The sequence below is a fragment of the Equus asinus genome, chromosome 15 (assembly GCF_041296235.1).
Source record: "Equus asinus isolate D_3611 breed Donkey chromosome 15, EquAss-T2T_v2, whole genome shotgun sequence".
In the NCBI taxonomy this organism is placed as follows: Eukaryota; Metazoa; Chordata; class Mammalia; order Perissodactyla; family Equidae; genus Equus; species Equus asinus.
In genome coordinates, this window is record NC_091804.1 from 26918319 (window position 1) to 26945746 (window position 27428).

Sequence of the window (27428 nt, forward strand, 5' to 3'; positions counted from 1 at the left end):
CCCTCTTTTCTCCCTATGATCCTGTGGGAGCATAACTGAATGACTAAGGATTAGAACATCAGGGTCCTATCCATAGAGTCTGGGGCTAGGAAGACTCTAATTATAGCCAAGTCACTGCCCCTGCTCCAATCCACCTTAAGTGGGCTGACCCAGATTATAGCTTCTCCCTCCCCTAAATGCACAGAACAAGGAATCACAGAGTCAGCAATGTAGTTTTATTTAAGGCAGAGGTGGGGAAAGGCTATGCCCCTCCACTCCCCTCCTCCTACCCCTCAGTTCTATTCCAAGTCAGACAGTGGAACCTGCTGAAAAGGCTGAAGAGGAGCTGACCAGGAGGGTGGCAGGGTTATGAACCCTTACCTCAGATCAACTTCCCTCCAGCTGTACCCACATCCCCTGAGGATTTAGGGGCCTCTAAATCTCACCTAAGGGAAACACAGCTTTGCTGGTTCTCAGATGGGAGAGCTGGGGGAAGGTACCCAGCATTCACCTCCATGAAGACCGTGGAGATCTCTAGAAGAGACCTGCCCTCCCAAGGTTTGGGGAGGGCAGCCCCTCATGAGGGTTAGGAGAGGAATGACAAGTATGAGGAATAGAAGGCCTCTTGAGCGAAGTTCCAGAAGGCCTGGCTGTGCCCTCACACAGGGTATGGGTTGTCTAGGACTGCCACTCCTGCTGCCACACCACCATCTGCATGCACGATGGCTTTGGTTCGAAGCAGATGTCCCACGTGCTTGTTCATCACCAGTGTCTTTCCCTGCCTATAGAAATGAGGGCAGAAGACACACAACTCCGTCACCTGGACTCAGCCCCCAAACCCAGGACTTTCCCTGGTCCCAGCTGAGCAATGGGTGACTGACTACACCTAGAATGTGCTAGGATTTTAGAATCAGATTTGGGTTTGCATCCTAGCTTGGAAATTACTAACTTTGTGTCTTTGAGCAAGTCACTCAGCCTTTCTAAATATCAATTTCCTCAACTTAAAATAGGGATAATAAGGGCCGGCCCTGTGGCTGAGTGGTTAAGTTTGCACGCTCTGTTTTGGTGGCCGAGGGTTTCACTAGTTTGGATCCTGGGCGTGGACCTAGCACCGCTCATCAGGCCATGCTGAAGTGGCGTCTCACATAGCACAGCCAGAAGGACCTACGACTAGAATATACAACTATGTACTGGGGGGCTTTTGGGAGAAGAAGAAGAAAAAAAGGAAGATTGGCAATAGATGTTAGCTCAGGTGCCAATCTTTGAAAAAAAAAAAGAAGAAAATAGGGATAATACCTCTCACTTTACAAGATGGTCACAAGGATTAAATAAAGCAGGAAAAGCACTTAGCATGATGCCAGGCTCACAATTCATGTTCTGTAGCTGTAAATTTCCTTCTTTACATCTTTCTCAAGATGGCTGTGGTATGGGGGGGTGGGAGTTGGGGAGGAAGCGGCAGGGAGAGATGCTGCAAGTGGTTAGAGGGGAAGACTAGAGAGAGAGCAGGCTCTGGTGGGGAGCACGGTAGGATCTGGTATTCCTACCTTGCCCTGACTTTGGAGTGAGTCTTTTGCAGAGAGTGGTATGAGGGACCAGGAACTGTTCCTTACAAATTCCCAAGTCTTCCTCTCTTCCTGATACTTTAGTGCTCAAACCCAAACCCAGGAGCCACTCAGCTTTTCTTTTCTTTTTTTTTTGGTTTAAAGATTTTATTTTTTTTTTCCTTTTTCTCTCAAAGCTCCCTGGTACATAGTGGTGTAGTGTTTAGTTGTGGGTCCTTCTAGTTGTGGCATGTGGGACGCCACCTCAGCATGGCTTGATGAGCTGTGCCATGTCCGCGCCCAGGATTCGAACTGGTGAAACCCTGGGCCACCAAAGCAGAGCGTGTGAACTTAACCACTCAGCCATGGGGCTGGCCCCCGACTCAGCTTTTCAAAGCCACTGAGTATCCTCTAGTTGGCCCATCCCACCTTTCCTCAGAATCCCTGGTGGCCTGGGAGCTGGACCCAAACTCTCTTCTTCCCTGGGGTCTCCTTCTAGTCCAGGATTATTTTCTCATCCATCTTGATATTACTTGGAATTTCCTTTATAGTTGCAAAGCACTTCTCATCTGGGCTTCATTCGATAGCCCTGTGGGGTGGGCAGGTCTTGGGTCTTTGCCCTCATTTACGAGATAAGGAAACAGGTAACAGCTAGGGATTGGCAGACCTGAGAATGAAGCCCAGGACTCCTGCTCCCTGTCCAGTGCTCCCTCTGGGCTCACTTGGCTGGCCCTCTGGCAAGGAGGAGCCCCTCCTGACTGGCTCACCTGACATAGACCCCGAAGATGCCCAGCTCTGAGATGCACTGGTCCACTCGGGTAGGGCTGCCAGGACGTAGCAAGCAATTCCCAAAAGGCTCAGGTTCGATCTTCTCCATGAGGATGTAGGAGGCCCTCTCCTCGCTGTCCTTCAGCTGCTCCAGGGCCTGCACCATCTCCTCCCCATATAGGTTGTTACCTGCAATTCCACTGGCCAGTCACTCTGGACCCTCTACCCACCTTCTCCACCCTGTGCCCCCCTCTTCTTGGGCTAGGTGGGCAAGTCAGCAGCTTCAGTTCCTGACATCAGCTCAGTGAAGCCAGGGCAGGCCTGGCTCCAAGGAGGGAATGTCACCTTAATAGGAGAGCCCTTACTCACACAAGCGAACACACCTTCCACCATACCACCCTGCCCTGGTTCTCCTCCTGCCTGTCTATAGCTGTTCCTTCTCAGCCTCCCTGACTGGCTCCTGCCCCTCTTAAATGTTAGGATTCCCAAGGAATCAGTCCTCCACCCTTGCTTTCTTCTCCATGTACACACTTTTCTCAGGGATATCTCTTCCAAGGCTCCATCTATATCCTGTAACTTGTTAACTCCCAACTCTTAACTCTAGCACCCTGCTCTAGACATCGCATGGATACACCATGGGCCCCCAAAACAAACTCAACATGTTCAAACAGAACTCATTACTTCTGTCTGAACTTGCCTCTCTCCTGGACCTTCCTATTCCCAATCAGGTGAAAGCCATCCCTGAGTCATATTTAACTCCTCCCTCTCCATTACCTGTCACTAACTGGGACATATCTCTTCAGTCTGTACTCCACTCTGTCATGGCCCTAGTCCAGGCCTCTACATTGCTCTTCTGGACAACTATACCAGCCTCCTCTAGGGTATCTCTGCTACCAATGTCTCCCCTCATTCCAGGACATGCTCTATCATGGCTGAAACATGGATCCTGGATAATTGTGTGTCCCTTCCTTCCTTAACTCTCTAATGGCTTCCCACTACCTTAGGATAAAATCCAATTTCCTACATCTATTCAACGTCCTTTATAATCAAGTCTCAACCATCTGTTCCAGCCCAAATCCCCGCCTCCTCCTATATTCCACACTGCACTCCAGCCTCACCAGTTACTCAGTCTCCAAACGTACCAGACTTTCATGGGTCAGTGCTTTTGCTTGAGGTTGCTCCTTCTATATGGAATGCTCTTCCCCCTTTTCCACCTGGGAAACTCTTACCTATCCCTTAAGACCAAGATCAAAAAATCATATCTTCTGGGTCTGTGAGGCAGACATGACCCCTGCCCTCAAGGAGTTCAAATGAGGCAAGAAGACATCCAACCTTCTGATATGCCCCATCCCACTTCCCCACAATCCATCCTCAGGCACCTCACACTAAATTTGTCCAAACCCTCCAGTGCTGTTTAATCAGATTTCTCTGTGTTCCACAGGTCTCCTGGGACACTGTCCAAGGTGAGGGCCTGTGTCAGTTCTCCTTGTATTCCCCCAGAGCCTGGGACTGCCCATAGTAAGTGCTGGTTAGCACTAGTGACAGCCTGCTAGCACCCTTTCACTGAATAGCCCTGCAAAGGGGGAAACCACCTACCTCCACCCTCTCTCTGGGGCTTTAGCACAAACCGGCTGGGAGCAGCAAGGGCCTTAGCAATGGCCTGATCCCCTTCTTCACCCTGGCAGGAGGCAAGAAAGCAGTCACCAGTAGTTTTAGTCCAAAGAGGCAGGAGCTGAGGTCCTGCTGGGTGTGCAGAGCACCACCAGAGGAAGAGCAGGATGAGGAAGAGCTGTAAGCCCTCTTAGCCTAGATGCTACTATCTGGATGTGAACCCCAAATAACCCCTGCAGCAGCAAGTACAATGAGAACAAGCTTTCTCTGGCAACAGTTCAGGGTTCTACAGCAGGAGGCCTGGAAAACAGGTACAGACATTCCTGTTCTTGCTGTCTGCCTCAGCCCCTTCCCCTGATTACCATCCTCATCTCTACGTTTGCTGAGATTCAAGCTCCCCTCCCCATGGCATTCTCACAGAACATCAGTGACCCAAGTCCAGCCTAGAGCCAGCTCCAGCCTCCTCAATACACTGGGCTGTGGGTCCCTACCACCTGGGAGGGCTGTGGTAAGAGAAATAGGCTGCCCACACACCATATCCAGTGAGTAGAGGCCAGCAAAGGTGGCACGGAGGCGGGCCACAGCCTGAGGCTGGCCAGGAAGCAACACCTCCAGCATGCCCACTCTGCTCAGCTCCTGCTGCACCTTCTTAGTCCCAGCCAGCTGAGTGGCAATGTCTGGGCACTTGACAGCACATGACCTCTCCAGCAGCAGGCGTGCTTCCCAGTTCTGCAGAGAGAAGAAAACAAAAGGAATTCTTCTTTATTTCACTTCAGCTGAACTTTACTGAGCATTCATCAGGTGCCAGGTATCCTGCTTTCTATCCTCACATTCATTATCTCCCAGGGTCACTGCAACATCCTTGTGAGGCAGGTGTGGCCTCTCTCAATCTACAGGATTCTTGCCCTCAGGGAGCTCACTGTCTAGCACAATGATACATGACTGTAAGTGAAAGGGAAAATGACAAAAGGTGTAAGGGTGTAGAAAAATTGACGAGGAGGTTAGAAATGGGTGGGGCACTTGTTTGTGAGCTCAGCTTCCTACTGTACTCCAAATAAAATCCAAACTCCTTACCACAGCCTGCAAGACCCTGCAGGATTACCTCCTGTCTCCTTTTCAACGTCATTCCATGCCATCCCTCCATCTCACTCCCATATTCTAGCCACACAGGCCTGTCAGTCCTCAAACACACAAACATCATCCCACCTCAGGGAATGATGCTCTCCTTCTGCCTAGAATTCTTTCCCTTTTGGCTTTCCCAATGGATGGTTGGATCCTTTTCATTCTTAAGTCTTGGCTCAAAGTCATCTTCTCAAACCACCCTATTTAATGTGGGTTTCCCCATAATTCTCTATTTTTTCACTCTGTTGTTTCATTCAAAGCGTTTCTCCCAACTAGGGAAAAAAACATTTTTTTCTATTTCTGTGTACTTTCTGATGCCCATCTCCCTTACCAAACTGTGAGCTCCATGAGGAATGGACCCTTGTCTGTCTCGTTTCCTGTTGTATCTCCAGTGTCCAACACAGTGCCTGGAGCTTTGTATGTGCTTAATAAATATTATTGTTGTTTAATGAGGTGAAATCTGAGTGGACAGGTAGAACCTGACAGGTGAGACTCAACAGGGAAGAGGTACTCTGGTTAACAGAATAATATGAGCAAAGGCCTGCAGGTGGGTAAGCACAGGATGAATGTCTGGTGTGCCAGGAGTTTAAGGTGTGAGAGGCAAGGAAACAGCAGAGGGTCATGCCTTCCAGCTCTAGTCCCCATTCTCAGGCACTGGGGGGACAGTCTTGTCCTTGACTCCAGACCACATCAAACTGCCCACAGTATGATCAAGCCTATGGCCTGAGGAGCAATGCCCCCCTCCTCATCCTACCTCCGCCTCTGTCCGTGCTTTCCTTCCATTGACACAATCAGTCCACCTGCAGCACCTTTGTCTGGTCTTCACCAACAAGCCCAGCCACCTAACTACTAGGCTAGTGTCCAGGTAGAGTTATAGGTGCCCAGAATATCAGAGATAAACCCAGAGAAGTACTCCATTATGTTCGAAGTGGGGAACCAAAACTCAGAGAAGGGCAGGGGCTTGCCCAGGGTCACCTAGCAAGACACTAAGCCTCGCAGATTTAGCTCCATGTTCTAAGTCTGGTCTGAGTTTCTCAGTTCCCTAAAAATGTTCTCTTCCTTATGCACTAATTTCCTTCCTTGTTAGCTCAACCTCTTCTCTCTTTTTAAACTTTTCTTTGGCCCCTTTCCCCAAACCCCCTGTCCTGGAACCTGGATCCACTTTCCCAATGGACAGTTTCTCTCTTTTCCAGTCAGCAGGTTCCCACCACTGCTAACCACTTTCTAGACGAAAGGACCGTCTATAGAGCTGCCACCTCTGTGGAGCTGCATTTATAGAGCTGGGCCTTAGGGAGAATCCTATATTCAAAGAATTACAGATCTGGAAGGAGCTACCTCAATTTTCTACTGTAGGTCCCTCAGCTTACAGAAACTGAGCCCAGAAAGGACCAGGGACCTGCCCATGGTCTCACACAGGCAGAGCCAAAGGCTCATGACCCCCAGCCCACTGCTCATGGTATTTTCTAATTTCCTCCTTTACCTTCTCTCAACTGAAAGCAGGGCTTCTTAGCCTCTCCATGCTATGGATTAGGGGCAGGGTGAGAAGAATGATATACTTGCAATGCCATTGGACTGCGAGTCAGAAAGCCTTGGAACTCCCTGTGGGACCTTAGAAAAGCCCCTGCATCTCTCCAAACTTTAGTTTTTCCAGCTGTATAATGGGGATAATTATATGCCTCAAAGGGTGGTCATAAGGATTAAATGAAATAATGGAGGTGGAAAGTAATTTTGAAACTACATGGTAGGATAGCAAGATAAGGTGTGTCATTAAAATGAATGGACAGGTGATAAAAACTTTCTGATGCAGATAAAAGAAAGGTAAGAGTTGGCAGGAAAGAAATGGTCAGTGGCACGATGGAACTGGTTTGCATGAGCTGACTGTAACCATCTCTTCCCAACTCTGTGTTCAGAGATGTTAACTGGGTAGCTTGAAATTGGCCATGATGGGAATAGTTACACCATAGAAAGTAGCAAATGCTACAAATTGAGGCTTCCCCTGACGCAAGAAAGATGATTTTTAAGCATTTAACAACATATCTCCAGAAAGTGTGAATGGCTAAAGCACCGTGGATTCCTGAGGATTCAGATTCTAGAAGACAGTGTGTTTGTAGAGAGTGAAAGGTAGCAAAAAGTCTGTGGGAGGATAGGCGGTTCCAGCAGCAAGTTCCCTGAGGAAGAACTGAAGCCAGGGCTCAGGGAAAAACCCAGGTTGTTTTGACGCCCCAGCTGGGTCTCTGAGGAATGATGGTGGGTCCCAGGAGGCAAAGAATGGTCTAACAAAAAATACCAACCTGTTGACTGTACTGACTCGGCATGTAGCCATCCCGGAAGTAAACAACAGCAACTTCCTGGCCATCCCTAGAGCACAGGATGGAAAAAGCTGTTGTGTTAAATTATAACTGATGTATTCAGTGGTTCACTCTATTTTAGAGTACATCAAAATGAGTTTGGCTTCTTTGAAAGTCAGTCCACAGGGGTAGCTTGGACAGGGGTTCACTGGAAGCAGTGAAAGTAGATACCCACACCACCACTGTTTCCACTAAAAACATGGAGGTGTACAGTAAAGAATGCTTTAGAATATTCTAGATCTAGGCATTCTAGGAAGGCCAGAGGTAAATAAGAAGGCAACCAGAGTCAAATTAGGTAAATTGAAAAAAAGAGTAGGCTCAAAATTACCAAGCAGCAGAATCACATTGCTGTGCTTAGCAAAATATACTTGTACTCACACTGCTTAAAGTAACTGAAAACAGGCCAAGATTTTTAAAAACAGCAGAGGTGAGGGTGGGGAGATGCAAAATTGTGAATCTAGTTAAGACACAGACTGTCTTTTTTAACTCCTTCCCCTTTTCTTTGATTTATTTCATATTGTATGCTTTATCTGGAAAGTACATTAATAACTTTGTGTTGTTACATTAAAAGCACATTTTAAAAATAGTAAGTGGTATTGTGAAATTTCATGGAGGTTCTTAATTTTAAGACTCACAAAGTTCTAAATATGTGTTGTGCAAGCAGTGCTACCCAAATATGTGGTACTAAAGTCACCAGTGGTGGCCCCTGGAGGGAAGCACAGGGCCTGGCTTGGAACACAAATCCAGGCTCCTTGAGGTCTTGCCTGAGCTCAGAGAGCAGCTCCCATATCAGTCACAGAATGAGCCGGCTACTCCTCTTCCTCTCTGACTGCCCAGCCTCTCTGACTCGACCAGACACCGAGAGGGGCAAAAAAACATTTGGGAGCCCGAGGACATATGAAAACCAAAGTTGTTTTAAGAAGGCCCTTATCCAGAATGTCAGTAGCTCTGATACAACCCTTTGGAAGCAGAACTTGGCTAGCCTTCTTCAGAATTTCCTGGGATGATGGGATATTTCAGAGTTCACCCCTAAAATTCAGAGAGAAGGAAGCCCTCATCATATCTCCCAGAAGAAAGGATCGTTTGGGAGGATGTTTCTTAAACCAGCGCTCTATTGGATCCTTGAGGAATGCTCCCTGAACACTTACATAAACAGCCTTCGGTCTTGGTCCAGAGATCCCTTTTCAAAGACATCTTCAAACCTTCGCCGGATTACATGGATATTCCTTGGAAAGATAGGCAAGGGTCAGAGGGAGTGGATAGTCTGTTCTGAGTGGCTCTCCCCAATCCTGGGGCTACATCTGGAGGTCTCCCCTTCTTTACTTACCTGGCCAGTAGCTCATTCTCTATGGCACGCTGGTCGAATATGTTCCTTTCCTTCTCTTGTGCAATCAGTAGCACCAGAGCACTGGGGAAAGAGCACAAGTGGCCCAAGCTGGCTACAAAGCTTGTCCTCCCTCTGACTCACCCACTTCAGGAATGAGAATGAGAACACATCTTCCCTGAAAGAGCAGATTGTTCTCTCAGCTCAGGTCTGCCCCAGGCATAGACACCTGAGGCTACAACATGTTATTTCCCGAAAATAGGAAAATTGAAAAAAATGAAAATGTCTCTGCCTCTTCTCCAGTAGGTAGACAAAATATTATAATTTTCTGTGCAAATTAAAATTTAGATTTAAAACCATCTCAAAAAGCTAAGAGGACTTTTTCTTAGAACTTAACATAATGATTCTAAAATCTTTCTGGAAGAATAAGCAGGTAAGAATACTTAAAAATATTTTGTAAAAGAACAATGCTGGGAGTTAGGGGCTGATGACCCTATTACTCGATTGTAAAGCATATAATAAAAGAATGTGTGGTTCTTGCATGAAACATTAGAATAGCTCATTAGAACTCCTACAGAAACTCTACAGAGCCAACTATAAATAAGGCATTATCTCTTGGGGCCTCCCAACATTTCTGTGATGTACCCAGGGTCACATTTGGTCCTACAGTACTAATGGGATCACTGTGGCTTACTTGGTCTCTTCCTCTCTGCTTATCCACATGTTTCTTAAAGAAGCAGGAGCTCAAGAACTCCAGGAAAAGCTAATGTCAGAGAACTGTTTGGCTACCAACGAAGCTATCTTCAGTTGTCAAAGACAGGTCCAGTCCCCCACCACACTCTCTTAGAGCCAACGCTCAGCAGTACTAAACTCCGTTTTTGCTGTAGCTGTACTGCTCAGTGCCAGTGGCTTCTTGCTGAGACTCCTAGATGGCCAGACTTTGGCTTAGAATTCTAAGTGTGGATTCCTGACCTCCTATACTTTGCCTCTTGTCTGTTTGTCTCTGCTTCTCCCTACCTCAGCTGAATCTCTTGGACTACACTGTGCCTGACTCCTTTCCCCTTAGCCGAAATACAGATTCTAGCATGCCCTCTCTCCTGGCCTGCTTGAAATCTTTTGAGGTCAGACATGACATTAAGCTGACTCTTGATTTGAGTTGGGAATCTGAGAGCCAAGCTAGAAATGGTGCTCTCACAAGCCATCTTGCCAGGAGAGAGTCCCGGGGGCCAGTGGTCTTGCTCTTCACTTTATAGCCTCATCTGCTCTGCTCGTGGGCGGGAAGGTGGCACCTGGCCCAGGCTGGCCTTCCTCCAAGAAACTGTGGAGGAGGGTGGCTGTCGGCTGTAGGTTGAAGTGGAGCGGCACGCCCTGGTTAAGTAAGTCAGCCTGCCTCCTGCCAAATCATCGGAGCTAGACTTGGAAAAGGGATTCTACCTCCTCCTGTCTGTACTTCTGGGCAGTCTGTCGGGAGCAGGACTAGCAACGTTCTCAGCTAAGAAAGGTAAAGTGGCAATAGCATGCTGGCTAGGAGAGGACTCCTGAGTCCCACTCTCAGCTCTGCCAGTGACTTGTGGTATGTCCTTGGGCAAGTCAGGGCCTTTCCTCGGGCCTCGATTTTCCCATCTATAAAATAAGGGTGTTAAATAGATCATAGTTCCCAACCTTTTATACCAAGAATCCCCTTTTCTTATCCCTACTCATTCCAACCACAGACACTATATTTTGAGAGTCTGAATAAATGTCTTAATTGAAATGATAATTCATTTTCCAGGCTTCCTTTAAAAAATGCTTAAGAAGTATGAGCTAATTTCTGAAAATTCATCTGCTCTACAAATTGTTCTGCCTTCGTTTTTCAATATATGGGACCATTCAATCTATGAGACCTTAGTTTTTCTATGGGATCATTCCTCGTGGAAGCAGAAGAGTGTAGTAAAGAGAACACAGGCTTTAGAGGCAGAGAGACATGAATTCTAAACTTACCAGCTGTGTGACTTTGGGCAAGTTATTCAACTTCTCTGAGCTCTCAGTTTGCTCTTGTGTAAAATAAAACTAGTGCTCCTTAAATAGTAGCCATTATTGTTATAATTATTCAAAATAACACATAATGATCCTCATCAAGTTTTTTAAAGCATTTTTCAAACCCAGGATTTCATTTAATTCTCATTACCACTCTTTTAGGTATTATTACTCTCATTTTACAAATGAGGAAACTAACATTCAGAGAAAAGAACACACTTAATGAAGGTCATGTGCTGGGTCAGTAGAAGTACCTGTTTGATTCTCAGAATGAAGGAAGCCAGTACTGGCTCAGGTGTCCCACAGCTCTTACCCACCAGCACCTAATTCTGGGCACATGAGTCTTTTCTTTCCATGTTATTCACAGCCTGGCAGGAGAAACCCTCTGCAGTGTTTGTCCACCAGCAGTTCCCCAGCTGACCCATCTCCTGGCTTTACTCTCTTAAAATACGACCCATCTGAGTTCTACTTGACAAAATGTTGGTCTGATGACTTCTAAATGCTCAGAGTCTGAGGTTTCTTGAGTCTTGGTGAGGCTTAGCAAGCCCAGAGAGGCTCTCTGGGAGGCAATAAAGTAATTAAGAATGCAGGTTCTGGAGGAAGGTGGACTCTGGGCTCTCTCACCAACTCACCACTTGACCTCGAACAATTCACTTCACTTCTCTAAACCTCAGTTTCCTCATCTGTAAAATGGGGGATATGAATAGTATCTATCTTGGAGTGGTCGATATAAGGATGCAATGAGATCTTGTATGAAAAGCGCTTAGCACAAAGTGTGGCACTAGTAAGAGCTCATTAAGGGCGATGTTAACATTGCAATGACTTGGTACAGTGGCCCCTCACTTATCCAGGAGTCACTTACCTAGCATCATCACACATCTGGAAGATGGCTGAGAAATAGGAAGGAAGCAAAAAAATGCCTCTAAGCAGTTAAAACAGACACTACAAAATCCCTAAATCAAAGCTTATGCATTTACTCATCAGAGGCCCTCACACTCATTAGACCCAACCAAAACAACCCAGGTCATTTGCTTTCCCAAACCACAGCAAATCAGAAAGGAGGTATAGGGATGGGAGTGGAGCATTCCAATTCAAGGACACTGACAGCAGTAAGAAGAGTGAGCTGATAGAAAAACTATGAAGAAAAATAATGAGAGCTTAAAGCCTAACAGTTGGGCCCATTAGTGCAGGAAAATAGCCTCACATGCCTCTCTCTAGGTAACACCTCTTCATTACATCAAATGCAATCACTGACATTCATAATGATGACCTCTAGCCAACAAGAAAAGATTATAGTCAGTATCTCTTATTTAAGAAGGAAGCCCAAAATGCCATTAAAATAATTTTGACACTTCAAAGTGTAAGCTTCTTTTCCTAAAAAAATTCACTCATTCCCCAATATGTCAGGCAAAGAAGTTGCTGCACCCACAAATGCTGAATCCAAAGCAGGATTCTGCTGACACTTTTTCTCTCTCTTACTTGGCTGAGCCGTAGAGCTCCCAGGCTTTTGCGATCCCCAGGGCCAGTCCCTTGCTGGGATTATTGGAGAGGATCTTGGCAGCTTCTTTGGTTTTACTCAGGACATTGAGAACATGTCTGTTGGAAGAGAGATGTCTGTTCATAACTGGATGGACCTGGAAGACTCCTCTGCCTGTGACTCACAGACATAGGAACATCACTTTGAGAATCAGCTGACCACTAAAAAGCATCTTACCATCACGTTCCTATAGGATCCACCACAGCCTGGAATATGCTGGGCTGCCCTAACTCTGGCCCCTGGTGTACATGCCCTGAGGAGCCTTGAGACCCTTTGCTTCCACTCCACACCAGCCTCCCAATGAGCTGGAACCCCTTTCCCTGAGCCCGAGGTGCTGTCTGGAATCCTGCTGCAGACCATCTGGAATCAGAGCAACCCGGAGCATCACTGCTAGCTAGAAGTGCATGCTACTAGGGTCCAGCCCTCAGATAGGAAGCCCTTGAATTCTTCTCTACCTTGGATTCTGACCTCCTTTCAGGCCTTCAAACACGTAAGCTTTTTTTCACCCGAGGACCCTCGCAGATACTGTTCCCTCTGCTGGAATACTAACTTGTACAATGAGGTGGCAGGACTAGATGAACTGTGAGGTTCCTTTTCTCTCTGACATACCAAGAACTAATTACAAGTGGAAACCGTGCTATGGTGGGGAAACACATGACCCAGGGCCCAGGAAGGCATGGGTAGAGTTGGAGATCCCTGCCCTGCCCTGTGATTGTAGGCTCATCAGGCTGTCATCCCACCAGTATGCCCAGGGCTGCTCAAGGGACCCACCGGTGCACAGCTGGGGTCCGGGAGGCCAGGCCACCAAAGCTGGCAGAGATGGTGTTGATTTCAATCTGTTTCAGGGCTGGGGAGCCATCTGTGTTGTGCTGGAACATGTAGTCTGAGCGATTCAGGCCCAGGAACACAGTCTGTGGGGAAAACTGAAAGCTGAGGACATTTGCCCAGGGGCTGACTCTGAGCGCCTATCTGGAGCATCTAGGTACCGTGAACTCTATGGAGAGAGTAGAGGCACCAGCTAACGCTCTCAGACCCAGTGAATCATTCTTTTGGTCATCTCAGGATTGGCCACTGATATACAAACCCAGTGGGGACCAATCAGAGGCAGATTCCCATGAGCCCAGGGCCTGGGCCAAATTCTTCTGGCAAAAAAACCCAAAAAACGAAAAAAGAGATGGGAGGGGCAGGTTCCAGACTGGGGTGGAATAGGAAATGGTTACCTGGGCAATGCCCTCTTTTAGGACTTGCTTGTGGATGTCAAAGAGACGAGCAGTATAGTCATCCCTTTTGATGGTGCTGGAGGAGGAAACAGAACATTTTCCAGGCTACAGGGAACCTCGAAAGCAAAGGCGTCTCACCCCTGTCCATTGACTCCTGAATTCTTTCTGGGTCTACTGGCCAAAACTTGAACACCCACACCAACCTGTTAGAGGACAGTGGTTTACAACTCAGCTCTAGAGCCAGATGACCTGGGTTCAAATCCCAATTCTACTACTCCCTACTAGGCAACCTCAGAGAATCATTTCACCTCTCTGTGTCTCAGTTTGCTCATCTGTAAAATGAAGAAGAAAATAATTATATTTATATCACAGAGTTGTAGTGAAGAGTAAATGAGATATTGCACGCACAGAACTGAACATAGTGTCTGGTCCTAAGAAGCACTCCAAAATGGCATGTGATATAACCATTTTATGCTTGAACAGCTCTGATGGTTGGGAAGCTTTCTGGTGGCCCTGACATTAACTCTCTGTAGCTTCCCTTACACTCAGGGACCTCCTAGGACAAGTCCTCTCTGCCTCTTCCACACCAGCCTCAGAGACTAGAAGACAGCAGTTATGCCCTGTGCCCCGAAAGATTTTTCTGACTCAAACCAAATATCCTATTATTTTCTTCAACCAGTCCCCATACGATGTGATTTCCTCAGGGAAGCTTCCCTCTCTGGGTCAGGTCTCCCTGTTATGGGGTGTCACAGCACTGCTTGCAGAAGCAATTTTCCATTTTATTTGCCTGATGACTAGTGTCGTCTCTCCTATTTGACAATAAACCACAGGAGGGTGAGAATCGTGTCTGTGCTAGGTCATCATCATGACCCAGTGTGCTGCTGTGACATGTGGCATGAAGTAGGGGCCCATCCAGTATGATTATCTGGAGCCTCAGGAAGAGGCACCCACAGGTAACTAATGCCACACTTGTTGTCTCTCAAGATTCAGGGGGGTCTCTGCATGCCTGCTCAAGCCTGACCTGCAGGCTCCCTTTGTTAACAGGGACCCCAGTGAGCCCACATAGCTCAGGCCTGCCATAAAGTTCCTCTGCTCTCCTGCCAGCTCTCTCCTGAGGCCTTTCCCAGCCCTTGGTGAGGAGGAGAGTCCCCAGCTGGGCTTCAGCCTTCAGGAAAGTTGAGACACATTTTCCCTTTTCTAAAGAGGTGCTCAAGGGGCCCACCCAGTGGCGTAGCACTTAAGTTTGCGTGCTCTGCTTTGGCAGCCCAGATTTGGCTGGTTTGGATCCCAGGTGCGGACCTATGCACCGCCCATCAAGCCATGCTGTGGCAGACATCCCACATATAAAGTAGAGGAAGATGGGCATGGATGTTAGCTCAGGGCTAATCTTCCTCAAGAAAAACAAATAAATAAATAGAGAGGTGCTCCCATTCAACTCCAGACGCTAGGCTGCTATTCTAGCATACGTGATCCTGGGAGTCTTCTTCCTTACAAGCTAGAGTTTGCGTGTATTTCAGATGAGAGGGGAACAAGGAAGGCAGGGGTTGCAGAGAGGGGCTGCAGGGAAGGTCTCCCACATAACTGCATCTTTAGGGTAAGGGTCATAAATCAGGATGCTCATATTTCCCACAATCCAGAATTACAGGTACAAAAGCTATGCCCATCCCAAGAAAGATCTAGGGAAAGGTAGTGGTATGGTTTATATATTCATGACTTACTGGGTTTTTAGCTCCAAGTCAATGGTTTGCAAACTGCTTACCATTACCCTTCTCATTCACCCTCACACCAATCTGCACATTTTATAAAGATTTTGTCTCTAACAAAATAAATGTTTTTTCTTGAAAAATTAATCAGGCATGCAATTATATACATGTCTAGTCTCTCTTGATATATATGTACACACACATATACACAAATATATATATCTCTATATATTTAATTCTAAAGTAAAGAAATTTCCCTTGCCCTAGGGCCTGAAGAGGAAAAAAAGATCAAGGGAAAAGAGACAGAGAAGGGTGGATGGAGTGAGCCATTTCAGGGGTTCTGTATCCTCGTCCCCTTGTACAGTGGGGCCAGCTATACTCATCCCACCCAGAGATGAGAGGCCTGACTGACAAGAAAGGGTCAAGGAGAAGAAGTAGAAAACCTGACTTTAAACCCAATAACCTCCCCTGCCCTCTGTTTTCTCTGAAACTAGGCAGACCTTCCCTAATTCCAAACGGAAATTTCAGTCTTCAAAGCAGGGGGTCTCGGATCAGAGAATCACAGAAAATGTCACTGTTAGAAGGGACCTTAGATTTAGGCCAACCTCCCCATTTTACAGATGATGAAATTGAGGCCCGGAGAAATAAAGGGACTTCCTTGAGGCCATATAAATAAGTGGTAGAGCCAGGATTAGAAACCTGCTCCCCTGACTTCTACTCCTTTTTATTTCTCCTGTGATACCTGTCCCCGACCTCACCAAGTCAGCTGCCAGAGCAACACCTCATAGCTCCCCAGTCTTTCAGTCCCTCGGTTCTAGCAGCTCCCAGCCCCCCATTGCCCCACTGCCCAGTACCTGGAGAGAGTTTGCTCCAGAAAGGCAGCATTCTGGCTGACAGCATCCACCAGCAAGTTGAAGTCCATCTGCACAGCATAGGCCTGCTCCAGCAGGGCACTGGGGACCAGTGAAGGGAAGAGCGTGAAGGGGGCATAGCTCACCACCTGATTAGGGAGAGAGAGTGGACAGGGGTAAAACACCTATGAATGGGTTGTCTTCCTGCAAATGTAACCCCACGGAGAGTGTGGCCTACATTTATTGGGGACTGCAAACTGCAGAATAGGGACTACCTCTGGGAAAGGAGGGAGGAGAACAGGATGAGGAAGAGGTACAAAGAGAACTTCTGGACTCTGTAATGTTGTATCCTCTACATAAAAAAAAATGGCAGAAGCAAAACAGCCAAAACAAAGACAAACAAACACAAAAAATTATTGAGCAGTTACTGTGTGCAAGGCACCGTTTTAAATACTTACATGGATCCATCATTTAACCCTATGAGGAAGATACTATTATTATCTATACTTAATATATCGATAAGGGAACTGAGTCTCAGAGCAGTTAAGCAACATGTCTAAAGTTATATAAAGCTGTTAAGTGGCACTGGGATTTGAATCAGGATGGTTACTAAACCACACACACACATACACACAGACACTCTGCTCCTAGCCAGTTGATATCCAAGCCCAGGGCCCTCCCTATGACAGAAACTCACACCCTTGTCCCTTGCCTTCTGATTGGGAGAGAGGGAGAGTCCTGCTGGTAGGGCTGCAGCAGAAGTGAACTCTGGCCCCCAGAGTAGAAGCCGGGAGTGGTCTCCCCGCAGTGTTGGAGATGGTGACTCAGGTTGCCAAGCTTTGAGTTCAGCTGCATTCTGAGTTCTGTGGCCTTTGGCAGAGCCAGGAAACCCAAATACCATCTAGGACACTGTTTTTAGAAGAGGATAATGCATTCTGAGATTCCCAACAACAAAAGAAATAGAACTTGGGTAAGTGATTATAAGATGATCTTGTGACTTGTATTATGGAGCATTCCTGACTTTAACCTCTCAGTTAATATCAGTTTGTCATTACGGTAGTACGAGTTTATGGTGTTCAAACTTGGCATTTATATATTTATTTTAGGAATATTATTATTTTGAATAGATAATACAAACACATGATACAAAATTCAAGAGACAGAAGGCTACATAGTGAAAAGTATGTCTCACTCCCCCCTGGTCCCAATGACCCAGTTCTCTTCCCCAGAGGCAAATGGTATACTAACGTCTCACATATCCTTCTAGACTAATCTAATGTATATGTATACATACATATTTTCTCTTTTTTTACACACCTAGAAGCATACGATACATACTTTTATGTATTAATATTTCAGAGACACTTATAAACAGGTATATACATTATCTGTATAAAAATTTATAAATATTTTAGAGATTTCCATATATGTTCAAATAGAGCACTCTCATTATTTTTAATGGCTGTATAGTATTCCACTCTTTGGATACACCATAATTTATTGAATCTAGCCTTCTATTATGAACATTTAGGTGGTTTTTTCCCCCCCATTATAAGCACTGCTTCAATGAATATTCTAGAACATACATTCTAGGTATTGCGAGTGAGAAGGTCTATACATTGTAAATTTTTAAAAGCAGCAATGTCAGGTAATTAGGGTAAATCTAATTAGAATTTTGGTAGATAATTCCCAAATTGACATCCTCAGCATCTATTTTAAGACAAAACTGAGGAAGGATATTTGTAAGAGTAAGGTTTTTTCAGCTTGAAGTCTTTATGAATTAGAGTGGGAATTACCGCAGATTATGTAAGGGGTGACCTAATACCCTGAGTGCATGTGTGATGACTACAGGGTCATTTCCTCGGCTTTAAAACTCAGAACTCTGCTCTTCCAACAAGACCCATTTGGCCTGAAAAACTCCCAAAGAGTTTTCTGATAAGGCTTCACTCTGCCTCTGTCCCCACGACTCCTTATGCCCACTTGACTTCGGGATCAACAGTATACAGCTGTTCTCTGCTGTCCATAGGCTGAAGGCTGAAACACAGTCTTCCACTTGTGATAAGACACAGACAAGAGAAATATTCTTTTACTATACAAAAAACTACAGCACATGCGTAACAATAAATACTCTGCTTCCCAGTCAGGAAAACAACAGAGAATGATGGGAAGGAGCAAGAACTCCCATCTCACCTAAAGGGGGCAGCCAGAACTCCACTCTAGCCAACTGTTGCCATGCAGGAAAGTGGGCTAGGGTTGCTGCTGATCTGATTTTTCAAGACCAGCTGGGTATCCAGATTTGATTTTTTTAAAGATTTTATTTTTTCCCTTTTTATCCCCAAAGCCCCCCGGTACACAGTACATAGTTGTATATTCTTCGTTGTGGATCCTTCTAGTTGTGGCATGTGGGATACTGCCTCAACGTGGCTGGATGAGAGGTGCCATGTCCACGCCCAGGATTCGAACCCACGAAACACTGGGCCACCTGCAGCAGAGCGCGCAAACTTAACCACTTGGCCACCGGGCCAGCCCCCAGATTATTTTTTAATTTCATGATTAAAAAAAAAAGTTGGCTCTGATTTTTTAAAGGCACTTTGGTGAAAAAACTTAACAACGCTTGTCTCTGAGGGAAACCATGGCGCAAGGAGACTTATTCTAAAGTGAATAATACCCTTTTGAATTCTGACACCTGTTCATGTATTAAAAAAAATAAATTAACTCCCTAAACGCTGCAGGAGCCAACTATTCAGTCACACATGGCTGGTGTGCAGCCCTGATCTATAGAATAAAGTTCACATTCTTCTTTCACGCGTATGCAAAGTCTCTTGGCTGTCTGGTTTGGGCCTGCCTTCTTTCCCACTGTATCCATTTATATGCCCCGCATTCAGCTGCATTCTCTTGAAAATTCTTCTCCTTTTCCTGCTTTGGGGTCTCTGCTATACTTTTCCTTTCCCCTCTTTGTCTTCTAAGGTCTAGTTCAATGATCTAGTACCACTAATGAATTGCTCTTTCTTTCAGGTGTCCTATACAGTATCCTGGGAGAGGCAGTCAAGCATGGAATTCCAGAGCATGAACTCAGGAGGCAAACTCCTTGGGTCTGAATGCTGCCTCTGTCGATTATACCACCAATTAAATGACCTCAGACAAGTTACTTAACTTCCCTGGCCTTGGTTTCCTCATCTCTCAAGTGGTGAGGATTAAATGAGTTAGTAATCCCAAAGTATTTAGAAGAGTGCCTGGCACATAGCAAATGCTCAATAAATGATAACTAATGTTTTGCAGCAGGATGTCCATGTTTCCTTATAGAACTGACATTATTTAATTTTGTCTTGTGGTACATTGTCCAACTAGACCACGAGCTCCAGAGGAGACCAGGGCCTCTGGCTGCCTCACCTGTGTATCCTCAGTACCTAGAATGGGTTGGCATAGAAGAGGCACCTAGTGAAGATTTGGAATGAAATCTCACACAATCTCACACACACACACACACACACACACACACACACACACACACACTGCCTGTCTTTTTTTTCCGGATTGGGAATATCATTGGGGGCTGTACTTTTTCTAGGCTCCATCAGCTTCCAGAAAGACCAAGTGTTGGACCTTCACACAATATTTGTTGATTAACAGAAGAAGTAAAATCTTGGAAGAGAACACACTTCATCCTGGGTTCAGACAAGCAGTTCAAAAAATCTAAATCTAAGGTCCACAAACCAAACAATTATACTCCCAAAGCTAGAGGCAGACCTTCCACAGCATCAACCTACTTAGGTAAGAGCCATTCTCATTCACTCGGATCTCAGGAAACATTTATTGAGTCTGGAATCTCCACCAGGGGTCTGAGCACATGGAGACAAAACAGATGTAGCTTAGTAAAAAAAGATGGTGGCAGCTCTTTAGTTACTAATATGGATAATCATAAGGTATACTGTTAAGCAAAATAAATGCAAGGCACAGAAGAGCTTGTCTAGTATGCTTCTTTGTGTAAAAAGTGGGAAAAAGGAATATATACATATTTTCTTGTTATGAATAAACTATTTGAAAGAATAAATATTTTATTTATAAAACACAGGTGACCTTAAGGGCAGGAGAACTGGGTGGCTAGGGAACGTGGAAGAGAGGGTTAAACCATTAACTCTTAGACTCTGAATTTTGAACCATGAAAATGTTTTACCTAGTCACAAGATAAAAGCTTATTTATTTATTTATTTATTATTTTGAGGAAGATTAGCCCTGAGCTAACATCTGCTGCCAATCCTCCTCTTTTTGCTGAGGAAGACTGACCCTGAGCTAACATCCGTGCCCATCTTCCTCCACTTTATATGTGGGATGCCTACCACAGCACGGCTTGCCAAGCGGTGCCATGTCCTCACCCGGGATCCGAACCAGCAAACCCCAAGCCGCAAAAGCGGAATGTGCGCACTTAACCGCTGTGCCACCAGGCCGGCCCCAACAGGTTTTTTTTTTTTAAGAATGAGGCTTTTAAAAGATGTGGTTTGGACTTAGCGGTTCTACTTTTATATATCAACCCTAGAGAAACACGCATACAGGTGCCCAAATAGGCATGTACATGGATGTTCCCTGGAGTGCTATTTGTAGTCATAAAACATTAGAATTCACCTAAATAGCCATCCGCAGAGGAAAGTTAAACTGTGATCCATCCACACCTGGAATACTATGCATCAGAATGAAGCTGACCCTAATGGAGGAGTTGGAAAGATAGCTTGTTAAAGGAAAAACAAACAAAACCACATATATATGTATATAAAGGCACAGAGAAAGACCTGAAAGGATACACCATAAACCAATTACAGAGAAGGTAGTATAAATAGTGGGTCTTAAAAAATAACAGCTCACTGGGCAAAGTGCTTCACATGAATTATTTTCTAATTCTCTTACCAACTCAAGGAGGTAGGTCCCATTATTATCCCTTTTTTATACTTGAAGAAACTGCAGCTGAGAAAGGTTAAGTAACTTGCTTATATCACACTTCAAACCCCAGACTTAAATTTGATGACTCTAGTATGCTGCTTTTTACTTCACATACTTCTAGAAATCAATTTTAGTTATTGAAAAAAATAAAGCAAAAGAGACACGGTCTCTCATCCAAAGGAGCTGCCTCCAGCCTGGCAGAGGCCAGATAATGGGCTGTAGGATCCAAAGCAGTGTGGTCAGTGCTGTGGGGAGAGACCAGGGGCTTACGTTCGAGGAGCTGGGCTCCTGTGAGGTCCTCAGCAACACTCCCTCAGCCAGGGCCCGGTCCACAGCCTGCCGTGCCAGCTCCTCCAGCTGCTGCTTATCCTGTAAGAGGCTCCCCCAGCCAGTGGCCATCCCAACCTGCAACAGAAGGAGAAGGGAGAGCTTGGTGACAGATGGCCTAGGGCCAGCAACCAGTGAAAATGGTAGTGTGGTATAGGAGAGCAAACACTGGCTAGTAGTTCCTAACAACTTCCATGAGCACAAAACAGAAAGCCTGATAAAGCATTTCCAATACTACTCTCTCTTTTGATTCCTAGTACACCGATGGCATTATTCTCACAGTAAGGAAGCAGAGGCTCAGAGAGGTGAAATGACTGGCCGAAGGTAATGACTGGTAGAACCCGGACTTGAACCCAGGCCTCTGGACTCCCAGCCCAATGCTTTTCATTGGAGAAAGAGGCACTAACGTCATATGTGATTGGGGCAAGTTCCTTCCCCTCCCAGAGCTGCAGATAACCTCCCTGTGAAACAAGGGGAATGGGGTAGACCAGTGGTTTCCAAACCTGGCTGAATACTCTAGGGAACCTGGGAAAAAACATAGATTCCTGGGCCTTACTCAGAGATTCAAGAGATCTGAAGGGAAGGAGAAGATGAAGCCCTGTATTTTTAACAGATTTTCCTGGGATGGGAACCACCGCAATAGATTATTAATTTCTCTTCTAGTTCCAACAAACCTTGTTGGCAGATCTCAAATAAATTACGTGGCGGGGTGTGGGGTGGTGGTTAAAGAGCCCTTTGTGGAATACTATGAAATACAGATAAGGGGAACTCCTCCCTGATACTAACTGAAGCAAACTTACCAGCAGGAAATGATTACACTCCTTGTATGGACATCTATCATCACAGCACCAAAAGACAGAAAATATTTTTGAGAAATCACATTAGCAGGATAGAAAGAACTGAAGCCCAAGTGCCTAGTGGGACAGAAGTTCAACTGGCTGCCCAGAGACACACAGAGGTGAACCAACTCACAGCTTGATACTCATTCATTTTGTAGCAGCCCCAGTGGTTGAAGAACATCTGGATAAAAATCTGGAAACGTTGTTCATTAATTCTGTCCTGACTATTGTCATTTGATTTGAGGAACAGAACATGGTTGCCCAGCTCAGCGGCCCCCAGGAAGAGAGCTAGAGAACGACAAGTAACCTCTTATCACATTCAGCTCCATGACCCTCTCCCCATGACAGACCAACTATGAAAGTCTGCTAGCCTCAGCACAATGTTTTGAAAGAATGAGCATGTGATTTCAAGAGGGTCCTGACAACATCTCTGTTGGGTAAGATAGAAAAGGGCAGTCAGAGCAGAGATCAGTCAGTCAGTTCTGGGTTTGAATCCATAATAATGTAACTTCCTTTAAAAATAAGATTGGCGTGTGGATTAAATGAGAAAAATCTGTGTGCAGTTCCTTAGCAGTATTCGGAACTCTATACATGAGAGCTTTTTTGGCTGTACCCACATCACAGGTGGGAGACTTGTCAGAGGTCATACACCAGCCAGGTAGCAGAGCCAGGACTAGAACCTGTGACTCTGACATTCAAGCAATTAGCCCTCACCTCTCCACAACTCTAGGCTTCCAACATCTCTGCCTGCTGTTGTGCTTTTGTTTAGTTGGTAAACAATGACTGGCGTTTAACACCAGTCACTTGACTAGGTAATGAGGATACCAAGAAAGATAAGACATAAAATAATCGCTATGAAAAGTACTAATTAGGCCGTTTGCTTTTCTCATTCTATAGTTTCAATTCTTCTTGTAGCTTTGTTTTGCTGATGACACTCAAATCTCTACCTTTACAGAAGTGCTTTCCTGACCTTCAAATTAGAATATCCAACTTCACTGGGAATCTCCACACAACCACTATAGAATTTGCTGTTGTCTCCCCACAAATCTGCTCCTCCTCTGATGAACCCCACCCAGGCACCAAAGCCTTGTATGTACTTCTCTCCTACACCCCATTATCCTCCAATCCTGAGGATTGTTTCTAAATATATGGTACTTTGAATTCCTTGATTTCTCTCCATCTCCACTGTTAAGATCCTAGCTCCAGCTACCATCATCTCTTCCCTGGGCATTAAACAGATTCAGAGAGAGGTATATTCAGCGACCAGGATACACTAGCCTCTTTCGGGCTTCCAGGCTTTGGCACGTACTGCTTGCTGTCTCTCTTTGGAACACTCTCCGCCACCCTTGATCAGCGTTCATGACTTAGTTTCCGAAGCCGTCCCTGTTCTCCGCCCAGGGCTTATACAGCCCATTCTTTCCCCCGTACCGTAGGAACAGTGTCTGTCTTGATCACTTCTCTACCTCTAGCGCCTACTACTGTATTCAACATATGTTAAATGAATGAATGATGAATGAATGACAGCCTGGGGCCAGATCACCAAAAGCCTGAAAACGCCCACAAGGAAACCAGTCGAACTTTATCCCAAGGGCGAGGCCAGTGCCTGCGTGGGGCCCGGGCCAACAACACGTTCTCCTGTCCAGGCTTGCCTCACTTCACTGGCCCGCTCGCTCCCACTCTGGACAAAGTTTGCTCCTATCGCTCCCAGTTTTTTTAAAAAACTCTAGCTCTAGTTTCACCGGGACCGCGTCCCCGACAGCAGCCCGATCTGGAGTCAGGAGATCTGGGGAATCCGGGATGGACACGCACCAGCCCAACCTCCTCAGTGGGCACCAGTTTCCCCCTCCCTGCCACGGGATTGAGCAGCAAGATCTCCCGGCCTCCGGGTTCCAATCACTGGCCAGACCCCTCCCTCACATGCTTCCTCCCAAGGAAACATGACCCTTGCCGGCCGCCGTTGCCGCGCCCCAACCTACTCGTTCGTCGTCCGGCCGCGCACCGTACTCAGGCCCCTCACGCTGTTATCCGAGGCCCAGGGGGCGGGGAAACCCAATGCGCTTGCGCGGGCCGCAAATGATCAGGTCAGGGGCGGAGACCAGTGCCTGTGGAGCTGGACGGCGGCCGGGAAGGGGCAGTCCGTGGGAGGGCTGCCTTGGCGTTAGGGTTGCATCGGCTAGACGCAGGCGGACAGAACCTTGGGAAGGAGGGGAGGAGCAGGGTGGGTCTGCTGGGAGGTACGGGTTTGCGTAGCTCGTGGGTGTCAGAGCTGGTGACGTCCAGTGTAAGATGGGAAAACTGATGCCCAGAATGTCACTCCTTCGATAGTCACTCCGATAGTCACTACTTCGGGGACACAGTTGATGGGGCCATGTGTGGTAATAGAGGCCCAGAGAGGGGCAGAGACCGGCGCAGGGTCCCATAGCACGTTCAGGGCTGAGCCGCTGTTGGAACCCAGGCTTCTGTTTTCTACCCTGCCGGGCCCCAGAAAAGGCCGCCTGATTTCTCTAGCCCCGGAACAGCGGCAGGAAAAGCCTTAGAGACGAAAAGAAAGCCTTTTCATTTTTCCAGCACTTTTTAAGTTACGAACGTTTGAGGGTGACCCAGTGTTTTTCAAAATGTCCACTATCATTTATATCAGAATCTGGGGCAGTTTTTTTTTAATGCAGATTCTTGATCCCTACCCCCACCTTACTCCTTGGCAGCCCCCGAATTCTGTAACTGTCTCTTCTCTCTGGGTTGTAATAGGATTCTTCTCAATCTGAAGCTCCTGATATGAATTTTAGTTGAACTGAATTCATCAGTCCAGGCTGTGGGCAATTAACCATGAGTAAGACAGAACCCCTGCTTTCACGTGTGATTAAGGAGGTGGACAGGCAAACAGTGCTTTTCTGGGGAGTCAGGGAATCAGGTTTTTGGAGTCTTGAAGGATGGGTGGGAATGCGTAAGCAGTGAGGAAGTAGGGGTGGAGGCGAGAGGCAGGAATAGGAACAGTGTTCCAAATAGCAGGAACAGAAACAGCAAAGGCATGTAATTCTGAGTGTGGCTAGGCTTGTTTTAGAGACAGTGAGGAGTTTGGTTTAGATACTGAGGCGGGTCTGGGAGTCGGAGCAGGCTGTTGGGAGCTCAGTCTTGGAGAGGGAGCCTTGAATACCGGGTTAAGGAGTTTGGCATTTGTCCAGTGAGCAATGGGGAGCTGCCTAAGGATTTTAAGTGGGGGGAGAGAGAAGGTTTGTTTTGTGTATTAGGTGCTGGTTACAGTGTGGCAAATGGTTTGGAAGTGGGGAGACTAGGCCAGAGAGAGATCTCAGAGGGAGTTGGTGTGAGATGATGAAGCTTGAGCCGGGGCCATGGGTGAGGAGATGGAGAGAAGGTCACAGATTAAAGAGATAGGAAGGAGAACAACTGATTATAAATCAGTGGCCCGAACCAGAGGCCAGGATGCTTCCAACTCCTTAAACAAAGCATTTACATTCTCCGTCTACAGGACAAACTGAGCCCTCCAATCTTGTTGGAGGGAGGGAAGGAATAAGTGGTTATTGCCACAACGGTATTTCCATCATGTACTTCTTTGTCTGCTTTTGTACCTGAGGGAGAGCCTGAAGCAGCAGTTACTATAATAGCCCCAGGTGGCAGGAAAAGCCCACTGTGTTACCAGAAGCAAAGGAAGCTATTTCCACTGTAGCATGAAATTAAAAACAAAAAATCATGACCCAGAGTTCTCTGTGCAGGTTCCCCTCTTCCAAGATGTTGCCAAATGGTGTATATCAGTGTCTGTTGGTGAGATTTGGGTAGGATTCCAGACCTTAACAGCCTTTTGGTTGAGTCCCCTCACATTGTGGCAGGTAAGGTGTTTCTATTCCCATTTTTAGTGTGGCAGCTGAGCCTCAAAAGTTACATGACTTATCCAAGGGCACTCAGCTTGTAGTGGGGCTGGGAGTTAGGGGTTCTTGGCCAAGAGTCTTTCCAGCGAGGCTTTGCCCTTCTTGCTCTCTCTGCCCAGATGTTTTTCCCCTAAATCTGAGCATGACTGGCTCCTTCTTGTCATTCAGATGTTTCCTCTTCAGATGCCGTCCCCACCCCATCAATCTATATCACATTATCCTGTGTATTTTCTTAATAGCATCTTTTAGTATCTGAAATTATTAATTTTATTCATCTGATATTTCCCTCCACTAGAGCATGAGCTCCATGAAAACAGGGACAATATCTGTCTTGTTCAACACTTCACCCCCAGCACCTGAAATGGTGCCTGCCTGCCACATAGTGGTGCTCAATAATATTTGCTGAATGATGGAAATAAGCTGCGTAGGGAGGAAGGAAAGGCAACCAACCTTAGGTGAAAGCTTAGGATGTTTCAGGTACTTCTCATAAACTACCTCATTTAATTTCCTTACAGCTTTTCAAGGTAGGTACTGTATCTCCATTGGGTGGATAAGAAAACATGCTAAGTGAGGTCAAGTCAGTAGTTTGTTACTTTTCTGGCCATAGACTCCTTTAAAAATCTCCATTAGACACAACTTTTTTGCAAACCATGTGGAGGAATTCAGAGACTTAGGGCCCACTCAGGGATCCGAGATCAAGGAACCCAGGATTAGGGGATTTGCCTGAGGTCTCTCTGGTCCAAAGCTGGTTCCTCACTCTGTGGCAAGTATAGATTCCATTTAGTGGACTACTGGGAACCTGCTGAAGATTCTGGAGCAGAAGGAGATTATGATGCACTGAGCCTTTGAGGTCTCAGACCTGGGTTCAAATTCTGACTCCACATACTAGCAGTGTGACTATGGGCAAGTCTTCTCACCTCTCTGAACCCCACATCCCCCGCTTTCAAAATGGAATCTGTTTTTTTCCTAATGGTAATCTTTATTGGTCCGCTCACTAAGTGCCGGGTACTTGGCGAATAGCTTTGCAGTTATTATCTCACTTTTCACCACAACCCTGTGAGGTCAGTATTGTTATCATCTCCATTTTACAGCTCGGATGTGGATGCTTGAAGAGGTGTCCTGACTTGCCAAAGATCACGCAGCATGGCACTGTTAGCCATTGTGCTCCCACACACACACTTTGGGATGCGCCATGAGCTCAGCCTTCCCAAAGCTGACTTGAATCCGTTGCGGTCTCCGTTCTTGGTTTGTGGGAACATTTGAGTTTGAATTAGGTGGAAAAAGACAATGAGGGCTGCACTCAGCGTGGAGGCCAATCCTTTAACGCTGTATGTCGCCTTTCCCCCTGTGAGGGCCTCTTGATTGGGACATCTCTGTGGTCCCAGGGTCTGCATCGCACGTGGTCTGCATCTCTTTTTAGCCATGACAT

The 27428-nt window shown here is 46.3% G+C and overlaps 1 protein-coding gene across 3 annotated transcripts; it reads right to left on the minus strand.

Moving 5' to 3' along the window:
* Nucleotides 1-201: 201 nt before the first annotated feature.
* GSS (glutathione synthetase) lies at nucleotides 202-24224 on the minus strand. Of its 3 annotated transcripts, none has more exons than XM_014850737.3 (13): nucleotides 24095-24224; nucleotides 21223-21357; nucleotides 16024-16169; nucleotides 13467-13542; nucleotides 13018-13157; nucleotides 12189-12305; nucleotides 8697-8777; nucleotides 8518-8595; nucleotides 7313-7379; nucleotides 4434-4628; nucleotides 3885-3966; nucleotides 2288-2477; nucleotides 202-761 (listed from the first exon to the last, which is right to left on the minus strand). In XM_014850737.3, the coding sequence occupies exons 2-13, from the start codon at nucleotides 21349-21351 to the stop codon at nucleotides 638-640; spliced, it is 1425 nt and encodes a 474-aa protein (XP_014706223.2). In that variant the 5' UTR covers nucleotides 21352-21357; nucleotides 24095-24224; the 3' UTR covers nucleotides 202-637. The 3 variants fall into 3 exon arrangements, with proteins under 3 accessions (XP_014706223.2, XP_014706224.2, XP_044604451.2); XM_014850738.3 differs by having other exon boundaries at nucleotides 23928-24115; XM_044748516.2 differs by lacking the exon at nucleotides 24095-24224 and adding an exon at nucleotides 22252-22475.
* Between the last annotated feature and the right edge of the window lie 3204 nt (nucleotides 24225-27428).

Bases quoted from the DNA above. Each gene is read 5' to 3' on its own strand.
- GSS (XM_044748516.2), bottom strand. From the start codon at position 22,299: ATGTTCTTCAACCACTGGGGCTGCTACAAAATGAATGAGTATCAAGCT. The intron at 12,306-13,017 runs GTGGGTCCCTTG...CTCTTCCAACAG, and splicing joins CGGACCCCAGCTGTGCACCG to ACATGTTCTCAATGTCCTGA. The intron at 7,380-8,517 runs GTAAGTGTTCAG...CCTGTGCTCTAG, and splicing joins CAAGACCGAAGGCTGTTTAT to GGATGGCCAGGAAGTTGCTG.